The sequence below is a fragment of the Cervus canadensis genome, chromosome 7 (genome assembly GCF_019320065.1).
Source record: "Cervus canadensis isolate Bull #8, Minnesota chromosome 7, ASM1932006v1, whole genome shotgun sequence".
Lineage (NCBI taxonomy): Eukaryota > Metazoa > Chordata > Mammalia > Artiodactyla > Cervidae > Cervus > Cervus canadensis.
In genome coordinates, this window is record NC_057392.1 from 86320678 (window position 1) to 86335675 (window position 14998).

Here is a 14998-nt window from a genome sequence, read left to right on the forward strand (position 1 = left end):
ACCATCTTTCTAAATTCCATATATATGTGTTAGTATGCTGTAATGTTCTTTATCTTTCTGGCTTACTTCACTCTGTATAAGGGGCTCCAGTTTCATCCATCTCATTAGGACTGGTTCAAATGAATTCTTTTTAATGGCTGAGTAATATTCCATGGTGTATATGTACCACAGCTTCCTTATCCATTCATCTGCTGATGGGCATCTAGGTTGCTTCCATGACCTGGCTATTATAAACAGTGCTGCGATGAACATTGGGGTGCACGTGTCTCTTTCAGATCTGGTTTCCTCAGTGTGTATGCCCAGAAGTGGGATTGCTGGGTCATATGGCAGTTCTATTTCCAGTTTTTTAAGGAATCTCCACACTGTTTCCATAGGGCTGTACTAGTTGCATTCCCACCAACAGTGTAAGAGGGTTCCTTTTTCTCCACACCCTCTCCAGCATTTATTGCTTGTAGACTTTTGGATAGCAGCCATCCTGACTGGCGTGTAATGGTACCTCATTGTGGTTTTGATTTGCATTTCTCTGATAATGAGTGATGTTGAGCATCTTTTCATGTGTTTGTTAGCCATCTGTATGTCTTCTTTGGAGAAATGTCTGTTTAGTTCTTTGGCCCATTTTTTGATTGGGTCATTTATTTTTCTGGAATTGAGCTGCAGGAGTTGCTTGTATATTTTTGAGATTAATCCTTTGTCTGTTTCTTCATTTGCTATTATTTTCTCCCAATCTGAGGGCTGTCTTTTCACCTTACTTATAGTTTCCTTTGTAGTGCAAAAGCTTTTAAGTTTCATTAGGTCCCATTTGTTTATTTTTGCTTTTATTTCCAATATTCTGGGAGGTGGGTCATAGAGGATCTGCTGTGATTTATGTCGGAGAGTGTTTTGCCTATGTTCTCCTCTAGGAGTTTTATAGTTTCTGGTCTTACATTTAGATCTTTAATCCATTTTGAGTTTATTTTTGTGTATGGTGTTAGAAAGTGTTCTAGTTTCATTCTTTTATAAGTGGTTGACCAGTTTTCCCAGCACCACTTGTTAAAGAGGTTGTCTTTTTTCATTGTATATCCTTGCCTCCTTTGTCAAAGATAAGGTGTCCATAGGTTCATGGATTTATCTCTGGGCTTTCTATTCTGTTCCATTGATCTATATTTCTGTCTTTGTGCCAGTACCATACTGTCTTGATGACTGTGGCTTTGTAGTAGAGTCTGAAGTCAGGCAGGTTGATTCCTCCAGTTCCATTCTTCTTTCTCAAGATTACTTTGGCTATTCGAGGTTTTTTGTATTTCCATACAAATTGTGAAATTCTTTGGTCTAGTTCTGTGAAAAATACCGTTGGTAGCTTGATAGGGATTGCATTGAATCTATAGATTGCTTTGGGTAGAATAGCCATTTTGACAATATTGATTCTTCCAATCCATGAACACGGTATGTTTCTCCATCTGTTTGTGTCCTCTGATTTCTTTCATCAGTGTTTTATAGTTTTCTATGTATAGGTCTTTTGTTTCTTTAGGTAGATATACTCCTAAGTCTTTTATTCTTTTTGTTGCAATGGTGAATGGTATTGTTTCCTTAATTTCTCTTTCTGTTTTTTCATTGTTAGTATAGAGGAATGCAAGGGATTTCTGTGTGTTAATTTTATATCCTGCAACTTTACTATATTCATTGATTAGTTCTAGTAATTTTCTGGTAGAGTCTTTAGGGTTTTCTATGTAGAGGATCATGTCATCTGCAAACAGTGAGAGTTTCACTTCTTCTTTTCCTATCTGGATTCCTTTTACTTCTTTTTCTGCTCTGATTGCTGTGGCCAAAACTTCCAACATTATGTTGAACAGTAGTGGTGAGAGTGGGCACCCTTGTCTTGTTCCTGATTTCAGGGGAAATGCCTTCAATTTTTCACCATTGAGGGTGATGCTTGCTGTGGGTTTGTCATATATAGCTTTTATTATGTTGAGCTATGTTCCTTCTATTCCTGCTTTTTGGAGCTTAGAAGAAATTGTTCATGCTCTAAAATAAAAGTCCATTGGTATTCCATTGGAATTTTTATTAAATTGTATTAAATCAATAAAGTAAAAGAAAATTGTCACATTTAAACAGAGTTTTCCCATATGGAAACACTGTTTCTTTTGTCTCCTATTTATTTTGAACTTTTTTTTCAGGCCTCCTTTTCCCTCACTTCACCTGGTTAGGTGCTTTTTTCCCATATTTTCATAATACTCCAGCCTGGGTCTATTGTAGAGCTAATCACAGGGAAATGCAATTGTTTATAAGCTTCAGTACTCTGCATTCTCTGGGCTCTTAAGAGAGTCTCTTCATTCCATTGCTATAGACCTGCCAGCTAGTCCAGTCCTAGTATGCAAGTCAGTCTGTTCTCCTACTTTGAATCTCTCTCCATTTGAGTCCTTCTTCCATAGTCCTCCTTGGGCTTCCCTTGTGGCTCAGCTGGTAAAGAATCTGCCTGCAATGCAGGAGACCTGGGTCCAATCCCTGGGTTGAGGCGATCCCCTGGAGAAGGGAAAGGCTACCCACTTCAGTATTCTGGCCTGGAGAATTTCATGGACTGTTTAGTCCATGGGGTTGCAAAAAGAGTCCACACGACTGAGCAACTTTCACTTTCACTTTTCACTTTCCATATCCTAAAAAAGGTGGAAAATCCTGCTGTTGTATTCAAATTATTTCAGCTCCCTCCTTGAATCTCTATTATTGCTCCATTAGTTCAAGTTCCATTTTTCCCTCACTTAGAGCAATGTTTCTCTAACTTAAATGAGACAAAAGAAAAAAATTATATAAACCTCATTATCAACTCAAATTTTTATGATTTTGCTTAAAGACATGCAAACAAAATTTAGTGTAAACTCCTTACCCTTGTACTTCATGTACAACTCTAAACAACTTATACATTACTTTCATAACCAGTAAAATTTAAATTACTGAATTAGCTTAAAGTAACAGTATGATTTTCCTGAAACTAACCTTCCAATTTTGAATTATGAGTATAAGGTATGCTCAGATATATTACTTTATAATCTGTCTCTGTGTTTTTACTTCTGTGACTCTCAATCATAGTCTTTGGGATATTTCACAAAATAATTTTGATAACTGGGGACTCTGAACTATTTCAGAATAACCAGTCCTCATACTTAGCTAAACTGGCACTATGCAGCTCTCAAATGCCAGTGATAATGAGTTGTCATTTGATAACTCAGTAAAGCTTGTTTTCTCATTTGAAAATAAGGTTAGCATGGAGGAGCTATTGAAATCTGCAGTATTTAGATGTACAAAATCAGATGCAAAAAAATACCATATTTGCTTTTGCTTTGATATTAACTGCTCATCAGTGATGCAAATCGGTACATATAAAAATACAGTTATACTGTTGATTCCACAGTGAAAATTCTTTTTAAGAGACATGCCAATACTTCTGGGCACTGACAACTTAGTTTTCCCATCTCATCTTTTTTAAACTAGCATACTCCATAGGAGTTTGTTTATAGAATGTACCATGCTAATGAGAAAACTTAGGAACAATTTTTAGAGTACTGATGTAGGGATTTTTTTCCTTGAGATAAAGTATAAGGTAAGAAGGGTTGCTTCCAAGTTAACTAGCTCTCAGAAGAAAGAAGGTTGTACATATAATTCACATTATTAAATGACAGCCAAATTTTCTGATTAAATAATGTGTTGGTCAATTTTGATTTAGAAAAGAAACAGAAGTTTCTGGATTTTTCTCAGGATGGAAAGTTTTTAGGTTGGCCCTTAAACTCACAACTTACTACTCAGAAAGCAAGGCTTTAAAAACTTTCAATCTTTTCTTGATTCTTAAGATAAATTTCAAATGACACCCTACATAAAATCTATCAGAGGTCCTAGCTCTATTGTTCAGTCACTCAGTCATGTCCGACTCTTTGCAACCCCATGGAATGAAGTACGCCAGGCCTCCCTGTCCTTCACCATCTCCTGGAGTTTGCTCAAACTCATGTCCATCGAGTCAGTGATGCCATCCAACCATCTCATCCTCTGTGATCCCCTTCTCCTGCTTTCAATCTTTCCCAGCATCACGGCCTTTTTCTAATGAGTCAGCTCTTTGCATCAGGTGGCCAAGGTATTGGAGCTTCAGCTTCAGCATCAGTCCTTCCAATGAGTATTCAGGATTGATTTCCTTTAGAATTGACTGGTTTGATCTCCTTGCAGTCCAAGGGACTCTCAAGAGTCTTCTTCAACACCACGGTTCGGAAGCATCAATTCTTCAGCCTTCAGCCTTCTTTATGATCCAACTCTCACATCCATACACGACTACTGGAAAAACCATAGCTTTGACTAGACAGACCTTTGTTGGCAAGGTAATGTCTCTGCTTTTTATTATGCCGTCTAGGTTTGTCGTAACTTTCCTTCCAAGAAGCAATCGTCATTTAATTTCATTGCTGCAGTCACCACGTGCAGTGATTTTGGAGCCCAAGAAAATAGAGTCTGTCATTGTTTCCATTGTTTCTGCATCTATTTGCCATGAAGTGATGGGACCAGTGATCCCATGGTCCATGATCTTTGTTTTTTGAATGTTGAGTTTTAAGCCAGCTTTTTCACTCTCCTCTTTCACTTTCATCAAGAGGCTCTTTAGTTCTTCTTTGCTTTCTGCCATTAGAGTGGTGTCACCTGCTTATCTGAGGTTATTGATATTTCTCCCAGAAATCTTGATTCCAGCTTGTGCTTCATGCAGCCCAGCATTTCACATGATGTACTCTGCATACAAGTTAAATAAGCAGGGTGACAATATACAGCCTTGATGTATTCCTTTCCCAATTTGAATCAGTCCGTTGTTCCATGTCCAGTTCTAACTGTTGTTTCTTGACGTGCATGCAGATTTCTTAGGAGGCAAATAAGATGGTTTGGTATTCCCATCTTTTTCAGAATTTTCTCGTTTGTTGTGATCCACACAGTCAAAAGCTTTAGCGTAGTCAATGAAGCAGAAGTAGATGTTTATCTGGAATTCTCTTTCTTTTCCGATGATCTAACAGATGTTGGCAACTTGATCTCTGCCTCCTTTACCTTTTCTAAATCCAGCTTAAACATCTGGAAGTTCACGGTTCATGTACTGTTGAAGCCTGGCTTGGAGTATTTTTAGCATTACTTTTCTAGCCTGTGAGGTGAGTGCAATTGTGTGGTGGTTTGAATATTCTTTGGCATTGCCTTTTTTTGGGATTGGAATGAAAACTGACCATTTCCAGTCCTGTGGTCACTGCTGAGTGTTCCAAATTTGCTGGCATATTGAGTGCAGCACTTTAACAGCATCATCTTTTGGGATTTTTAAATAGCTCAGCTCGAATTCCATTACCTCCAGGAGTTTTGTTCATAGTGATACTTCCTAAGGCCCATTTGACTTTGCACTCCAAGATCTCTGGCACTAGGTGGGTGACCATGATCACACCATCGTGGTTATCTGGGTCATTAGGATCTTTTTTTGTATAGTCCTTCTGTGTATTGTTGCCACCTTTTCTTAATATCTTCTGCTTCTGTTAGGTTGATACTGTTCCTGCCCATTATTGTGCCCATCTTTGCAAGAAATGTTCCCTTGGTATCTCTAATTTTCTTGAAGAGATCTTGAGTCTTTCCCATTCTATTGTTTTCCTCTATTTCTTTGTATTGATCACTGAGGAAGGCTTTCTTTTCTCTTCCTGCTATTCGCTGAAACTCTGCAATCAGATGGGTATATCTTTGCTTTTCTCCTTTGCCTTTAGCTTCTTCTCTTTTCTCGGCTATTTGTAAGGCCTCCTCAGACAACCATTTTGCCTTTTTGCATTTCTTTTTCTTGGGGATGGTCTTGATCACCGCCTCCTTGCTCTATTAGGATAGATAGAGCTGAAATTTTTATTTTTTACACATCTTTCTCACTCAGTCATATGTGAGGTCTTTGGATGCATGTAGTGAAAATTCAGAATCTTACAGACAGTATTCAGAAATGTTTAGTGAATGATGGACACATAATAAGTAAAGTTTACCCAAAGTTGCCACCACTCTAACGATGCTCTGCCGCAGTACGGAACTTAGGTATCGTCTCTCTGTCTCTCCTGTTTCAGTCATACAAGTAAAGTTGGTAAAGCTGTTTCTTTGCCTCAGTAGAAGGGCAAACTTAACTTTATGGTGTAAATTTTCAAAGTTTATGGCTCTTTAGGGTGCAAGGCCTTAAATTTAGGTCCCCAGGTTCCCTTATGGATAAACAGAATTGAAGCCTTCTCCTTAGTATTTAACTGGGAAAGACTAGTGATGTGTCTCACGTGTCCTAGACTGTATTTTTCTTGGTCCCTAAATTCAATGGGTGTGACATGAAGGCACCCTGAATGAAGCTCATGATGCATCCTCCCTTAAAAATTTTACCATAAGAATCTACACAGTGTCTTAATAGAGCACCCTGGTCTTAGGCTTCACCTAGCCACTCATAGGTCTATGGCAAATAGGGTGACCAACTGTCCTGGTTTCCCTGGGACTGAGAGGCTTCCTAGATGCAGGAATTTCAGTGCTGGAACTGAGACAGCCACAGACAAACTGGGAAGGGCAATCACCCTAAGTTGACAAAATGCTATGAGCCCTCTTGCCCATTCCCCTGGTGAAAGAAACATTTAAGCCAGTCCAGTGAGTAATTCCAGTCTCTATAGGTGGAGACATATATATGTATAAAGTGTCTGCTAACCATCCCCTTACCCCACCTTCTTCTGGACTAACAACATCTTTTTAGTTACAGCCATGGGTTGTGACTCTTACCCATGTGACAGAATCGCCTGGAGGGCTTGCTAAATACAGATTACTGAAACTCACCCCTAGAGTTTTTATTTCAGTAGGCCTGGAGTCGGACTCAAAAATAGCATTTCTTGTAAGTGATGAGCTGATGCTGATAATGCTGGTCTGGAGATCTAGCTTTTAGAACCAGTGCTCTAGAAGTTTGCATATTACTGTTCTTCTGAAACTAACTGGGCTTCCCTGGTGGCTCAGATGGTCAAGAATCTGCAGGAGACCAAGTTTGGGTTGGGAAGATCCCTGGAGTAGGGAATGACAACCCAGTTCAGTATTCTTGCCAGGAGAATTCCATGGACAGAAGAGCCTGGTGGGCTACAGTCCTTAGGGTTGCAAAGAGTTGGACACGACTGCGTGATTGACACTGTCACTGTCTGAAATGAACTCGTAATCAAAAAAGTCAGTTGAAAGTATGAAGGCATGAATCAACAATATAAAGTACACATTATTGGAAGAATTAATCTTTATTTCTTATGCAGTTCTCAGTGGTGAGTACAGTTTAAAACCAAAATGTTAATACTTTAAAATGTAATGTAAAGTTTTGTAGGGGTGTGGGGCAGTTCTCTGTTACTGGGTTTACTTTAACAACTGTGATTTTTCTGTGGAAAAGCAAGCACACTGTACCACACTGTTCTGGTGACATTTGGTTCCTCGACCGTGTGCTCAGATCTGCAGTTGAAATACTCTTTTATATTTAATCTGAACCACAGTTTCACAATTGTCACTGTCTCTGGTGTACAAAGTGGGGGAAAGTGCATTCAGATAACAGTCTGCACTTCTCTCAACCTATGAAAAGTTTTTAATGTAATTGAACATGTAACAAAAATATAAAAGCAATTCCGACGTGTATACATACATTTGACTTTATCTTTCTATTCTGCCCAACTCCTGCTGGCCACAATATACACACTTTGCTTTCAACTGTAGAAATAGATCCCTTATCCTCAAAGATAGGTTTCTGACTGCCCTCATTTAGCTGTCATATTTGACCTAGAGGAAACTAAACTGCAGAGCTTTGAGGACAGAATTTCAATCCCGTATCTGTAAAAGGTTTCTATGGAAATGAGTCTGAAACAGAAAAAACGTTACCATTATCATGAAAAAAAAAAAAAAAAATGATGGAAAAATGAAATGGCCCCCTCTCAGACACTAGTTTCCAATAATAACCATTTTTGTCTGTGTCCCCAGCGTTCCGGAGGTGCTCTGGCCATCCCCTTGTGCGCATTCCAGGGGACCGTGTCTCTCCAAGCTCCAACCGGGAAAACCCTATCTCTGTCTACCTATGAGGTGAGCGCAGAAGGGCAAAAAATAACCCCAGCCTCCAAGAAAATAGAAGTCTACCGATCCAAAAGTGTTGGCCATGAACCAAACTCAGAGGATTCTGCCTCCACGTTTGCGGACACCAGCGTGAAAATACACTTGGAGGTTCTTGAAATCTGTGATAACGAAGAGGCCCTGGACACGGTGTCAATCGTCAGCAACATCAGTCAGTCCTCCACGCGGGTCAGATCGCCCTCCCTACGCTACTCGCGGAAGGAGAACAGGTTCGTTTCCTGCGAGTTAGGGGAAACAGCCTCATATTCTCTCTTTTTACCCACCGCCAATCCCGATGGTGATATCAACATCTCCATTCCAGACACTGTGGAGGCGCATAGGCAGAACAGTAAAAGGCAGAGCCACGAGACTGTTGGCTACCAGGAGGAAATCCAGCTGTTAAATAAAGCTTACCGGAAAAGAGAAGCAGAAAGCAAGGGTGACTAGTGATCTTTTCGCCTGACAAAGGCAAGAATGGCTCTGCAACTTCAAGTGACTAAACTAACACCTTTGTTCTGAGGCTTATTGATTTTCTTTTTTATTCGTTGGTTTACATAAGCTTAACAGACTTAATAGTTAATTATTTTTAGCACAAACAGCTGAAACTAGTGCAAACACTGAAGTGCTTTTGGTGTGTTCCTTATCGATCACTCACTGTGGCAATTAAAAGGTTCTGTTTCTTATCCGATTTCTAAAAATCTTTTCTAAATAAAAACCTTGGTCTAGTTTACTAATGTTTTCACCTATATCTGTCAACCTCAGAGTAAACAGAAAATTGTATAAAGTCATTGAAAATATTGTTCTCATGCGCGTGTTTTGACACATAATGTTGGCCCTTACTGCAAGGGGGAAATGACACTTTGGGAATGGAAGGAATGTAGCAAAACTCTGAGTTGTATGTGAAGAAAGAAAGAAAAAGAAGTCGCTCCATCGTGTCCGACTCTTTGTGACCCCGTAGACTGTAGCCTACCAGGCTCCTCCGTCCATGGGATTTTCCAGGCAAGAGTACTGGAGTGGGTTGTATGTGAAGAGGCTCGCCTATATGTGGCTAGCAAAGCAAGCTTATTACAGTTACTGCTTTAGCTTCATACTGATTTCTAGGAACTACATTCCTGCATAAAATAGCAAATAAGCTTCCAACTCTGAAACATGCATGTCCCTAGTCTGTACCTAGCTGTTCCCTTCATTTCTATAAAGTACAAATTGTTTACTGATTTTTTAATCTCTCTCTTAAATATGAGTGTTCTCCTTTCATCTTTTCAGTATGTTGACTGCTCTTAATATAAATATATTGTATGTTAGAAGTAGAATTGGAAGTAGCTCTTAAACATATTGGAAAAGGTTGTAAATATATACTTATCATTTCTAGAAGTGTTTTGTTTATTTGAACAGAAACTAGGAAAAAAACACTCCAAGATTAAGTTCTGTGAGGTACACCCAAGCAGAGTAACAAAATTCTGGGTAGAGCAGAGGAAAAAATCCTCTAAGTCCAAATTAAAGGGTCTGTTTCTAAAGCTGCAGATTTGGCAAACCTCCTTAGCCACTCTTGAAGCATAGAAAATTTAGTTCACCTATATTCCAAGTTTAGGTGCTTTTTCATTTCCTTCCCAAAGATGTGTGTGCCTCAAGCAAAGAAACAATTCAATATAATTTATTGATTGTGAGGTATATATTTCAAGATTAATTTTTAAGTGTGTTACACTACAAAAATGCAGATATCACCTTGTTAGAATAATAGTAATGTACATATCAAAAATTAAGAAGAGATTTTTTTTAAATTGCTTTATTCTGATCTTTGTGTAAACATATTAAATGTATTACTTAAATGTTTATTTTCAAAGTTATTAAGATTGACATTCTATAGTTTTAAACTTTGTACACTCTCACTTTACTCATATATCTTTGTTATTACTTACAGAATTATTTTTTTAAATGATTTATTTTGACTTCCGTTTCATTATGTTGAATCAGAATTCTAAATTACTTGACATAATCCTTCAGATTGTTTTATCTTTAGATTATTTTTTTTGCTACCAAGAAATCATTTTCAAAATAATTATCTCAATGGATTTTCCCTATCTTTCATTAACTTCTCAATATATCCTTATTTAAACTTGGGAAGCAAATGTAATGCCACTAGTAATGTTTGTAAACAAAGCTTAAAATAATACATATCATATAAATTCAAATTCAGATGTATTCTCATTACAAATATAGTTAATTTAAGATAATATTTTTTAAGATCAAACTTGAGGGTTAATTTAATATATGACAAATGGCCAGATTAATCCGACAGTATAAATCAACAGAGTTAAATGCCTGTTATGAAAGCAGAAGTTGAATATTCTAATAATGCTTTGTAAAAGATGGGTTTTGATATATTAAATTTAGATGTATAACTTTATAAAACAGAAAAGTGATTTTGCTGCTTACAGTATAATTTCTACCAGCAAGGAAATTACAAACAGAATCATAATAAAAATGAAGAAAATAGTAAAGGCAGCTCCTTAATAACTGCAGCACTTTGAGTGGAAAGGAGATGATGAAAATCACGGTTTAAAGAACATAAGGACTTGGTTGTAAGACAGTAACAGTCCTTTTCTCTCCTGTGTGCCATTTTCTTTTCACGGGACTTGGGCCTCTGCTGGGGGAACTGAAAACAAAACAAAAAAACAGTAGGATATTCCCATTTAATTGTCTTTGGTTGTTGAATTAACAATATGATGGATACACTTAAAAGCTCTGTTGTATTGATACAATACCAGGATTATTTACCCTCAAGCCATAGAGTAATCAGCATCACGTTGGTAACCTGTAACACTTCAAACTCCAAGGCAACAGGAGTGGATCTCAAGAGAAATCTACAGGTGCCTATGCCAAAGCATGAACGGCTCCTATCAATCCCTGTTAAGAGAGGGGAAAGTTCGACTACAACAATATAAAATCTGCTTACTCTTTAATGTGATTGTGATTGTAAAAATGTGTTCTGGTATAGGACATATCCTTACAGATATTTTGTGCTATGTTTAAATATCTTACCTTTGCATTGTTATATTGTTCTTATTATTAATAAATGCTCTATTTCATATAGTTTATCTCTTTTCTCCACAGATTGATATAACTGAAGACAAAAACTGTTTACTTAATAAAAATATCACCACCTGGTGGTGACTCCTATAAACTGAAAAGACATAATCCCTAAGATTTCCCAATAATATAAAAGCCTATTACATAATCCCAAAGACTTCCAAGAGTTATGACTGACAGAGGCAACCATTTTGAAGATAGCAAATATCACAGTACTAGTTAGAACATAATTTTTAAAAGGCTTGGTAATGCCTTATTTGGAAGTTTTTTCTCAAGGTAGTTCTGTAGTACTGAATAGATAAATAGATTTTCTCTTAATTTCTTACACTATTCAGCCACTTTCATTCATGTATTCATCATAATATTTAGTGAATGCCTATTTCATGCTAAAAATTATTCTAGGTACATAGGATTATAACTGCAAACAAAACCAAAAGAAATATATGTGTGTGTGTATACACATATATACTGTGACTAGACTGTGAGTACACAGACTTCTTTGACTTTTTTTCTTGGGGAATACAGTTGCTTTACAATGTTGTGTTAGTTTCGGCTGTAAAGACTTTCCTAACATCTGACATCATGTGTGAGTTCTGGTGTTCCCAAAACCACTATCAATTTTAATAATTCACTAAAAGAACTCACAGACCTCCTTGAAAGTTGTGTAGTCACAGTTATGGTATGTTACAAGGAAAGGGTACAGATCACAACCAGCCAAGAGAAGAAGCACATACAGCAGAATCCAGAAAAAAGGCCTAAGTGTGGAGCCTCTGTTTTCCTTTCCCTGAGGAGTCACGAACAGCGTTACTTCCCTAGCATCGACGTGTGACCACACACTGGAATATTGCCAATAAGGAATGAATCTTGCCGTGCAGACTTTCATGGGGCTTCATCATGGTAGGAGTAGGGCAGATATGGGTGACTGCTCACAAGACTGATCTCAGCTTCCAGCTCCTCAGGAGGTCAAGCTTATATGGAATGAATAACCCAAAGTTACTACACTAAATCACATTTTTACTACCTGGCTGATCTAAGGAACTCAAACAAAGTCACTTCTATCACATATAACATTCCAAGTGTTTAGTTACCTCTAAAAAGAGCAAAGGTCAGGGCTCTCTTTGGATAGGATTAAGCTCTTCACTACATATACGTACACTGGTCATATACAGCTCTTATATAGGTCATATACAGCGCTTCACATATATATGTATATATGCATATGATATATCTCAGGTAATGCTAAGTATTTTGACATAAAATAGGCACCAGATGTAATTTTAAAAATTAGAATAAAATAAAGGAATAATGACAGAAGAAGTGTTGTTTTCAAATATTTTAGTGAGGAAAGCATTCACTGATTAAGGTAACATTTCATCAGAGACGCAAGTCAAAGATCAAGGTGTTAACTGATTTGGTTCTTGGTAAGAGCTCTCTTCTTGGCTGTAGACAGCCTCTGTCCTCACACGGCCTTCCTTCTGAGGAAAGAGAGAGCAAGCACTCTGGTGTCATTTGAAACACTATCTCAAACAATCCACACTATTTCCTTCTTCTTTTGTTCCTATCATCTCCAATGACTATCTAGCCCTATACTGAAAAATTCCCATACTTGTACATCAATGGGTGTGTACATCAACTGTGCCCAATGGGTACATTTATTTGAACTATTCATTCCTATAATTTTAATATTAGCTAAGAACTCCCAAAACATACTCTTAGTCTTCTCTCTCTTCACTTTTAACTCATATAACCAACTGCTTTCTAGACATCAATTTATATGTTTCATAGTGCCTCAAACTCTATTATTACTTATATATATTAACTCAAGCCTCCCCCTCTAACTTCCCCCCACCAAAATCTTCCTCATCCAATGTTCTTTATATTTTAGGATACAGTACCTCCCCATTGGATCATCTTTCAAATCTTCAACTTGGGAGTCACCTGACCCTTTCCTCTAATTCTCCACATCCAGTGAATTACCAAATCTTGACCATCTTTTCCCCATTAGTATTTCTTAATTCCAGTCCTTCCCATCTTCCATCTTGCTCTGTCATCCCATTCTGTCTCCCCAAAATCACAGCCTAAGTCTCTCTACATCCATTCTTGCCTTCTCCATTCCTTTCTACTCAAAGCAGTCAAAATATTTTGCTGACTTAAAATGTATTATTCTTTCTGTGACATGTAAGGTCTTTTATGGCCAGGCTCCTTTCCATCACTTTGGCCTTAACCATCAATTTCTTAAGTTTCAGTGTGGAATTTTCTCACTCTCCAACATTTTCATCATCTTTCTTCATGTACAACATTCCATCCCCCTGTAATAATTTACTGCTTACCCTCTCATTCTTTAGAAAGAACTAACTTGATTCCAAAATTATATTCTTTTGCTATAACATCTCATGGCTATTGGTGGGTGGGGGGAAAACTTTTCCCTTTACCCTCCTATGTTTAGTTCTCTGGGACTTGGCATACTAAATTGACAAAAGATGGATTAGCAAATGAAGGAAATGAAAATCCACTCCAGTATTCTTGTCTGGAAAATCCCATGGACATAGGAGCCTGGTGGGCTACAGTCCATGGGGTCACAAAGAGTCAGACACAGGTAAGCACACCCACACGCACACAAAACAGATTTAATCACATATCTACAGGAGTTCACAGAATTGTGCCTCAAGGCAGTGGTTAGAACTTGGCACTTAGGTACCATCTTTTAGGGAAGGGGAGGAGGAGAAAGCTATTTATGGGAAAACAAATGTTTTTTACAAAAGATAAGTGTGCTTTTATGAGAATAGATGGAAGATATGATATTTTTGTTACCAAGTCTTTTTAGGTGTGATGCTGATTTGCAGTCTCCAGTGACAAAAGTCCATCTAGTCCATCTTCTCTGATTACATTCCCAAGGAAGGGATTTATGACAATAAAGATCTTCTGAGTTCTTCTGGGAGGCAGTGTTTTTAGGCATTTAAAAGATTTCAGGAATTCAAATGCCACGGTTCAAAATAATGTTTTCTGCCACAGAGAAGTATTCTGAACCCTTCATATGGCATTTTCCTTTAACTCAAAACGTACATTTCTTTTGCCTTTATCTTCTCTTAAAGACTGTAAGCAAATGAAAGTTGATGCCAGACTTGTCTTGTTCAGTGAATATCTCCAGCAACTTTAAATCAGTAAATGTACAAATGAACCGGATATTCCCAGGGAAATTTGCAAACCTGTGTGGCCAAGCCACTTGATTATTCAAGAATAGCTCGTAGAAGATACTCAAGGGCCTGCTCAATCAGCAATAGACAGCTTCACCTGAACATAGGAATCTTCAACTGCTGTTTTATTTAAATTGCCTAAGTTCTCTGCACGGAATTTGGGTAAGCAGGCTCATCTTATGCCTTTAGATAAATGTAATAAATAACGACAATCCTTTAAGAGAGGCAGGAACGTTCTTATACTTAATCATAGATTTGAAACAGGTGCGAGGCTGTTTTCATGCCATAGCCACTAGTTCAAAAATTTAAAAAGGAATTGATTTCTTAAAGACTTTAGGGGGAAAAACATTCGACTCACAGGTTCTTTTACTGTGCCAACCGACGTTCACAGGGCCTACTGGGAAGCAAACTCCCAAGAGAATAAACTAAAACCCAAAACCCGTTTCCTCACATGCTGGACTTCGGTAAAGAAAACCTGAGCCTCCTGCCGGCTTTCCCTCCAAAGGTACAGAGGTAAACATCTCTGAGCACAACACACATTTCACCTGAGCCAACCCGGGGACCTCCCGGGCCGAAGTCCTCTGACGTCACCGGAAACGTCTGCTTGTGACGTTCAATGTCCCTCCCTC

The 14998-nt window shown here is 38.0% G+C and overlaps 1 protein-coding gene across 1 annotated transcript in view; it reads left to right on the forward strand.

Moving 5' to 3' along the window:
- GPR149 (G protein-coupled receptor 149) overlaps positions 1 to 8535 on the forward strand; it is an 82744-nt gene extending 74209 nt beyond the window's left edge. Inside the window, exon 4 of the mRNA XM_043473396.1 lies at positions 7963 to 8535. Within this exon, the coding sequence (XP_043329331.1) occupies positions 7963 to 8535 (573 nt within the window). The remainder of the gene's footprint in view (positions 1 to 7962) is intronic.
- The last annotated feature ends 6463 nt before the right edge of the window (positions 8536 to 14998 follow it).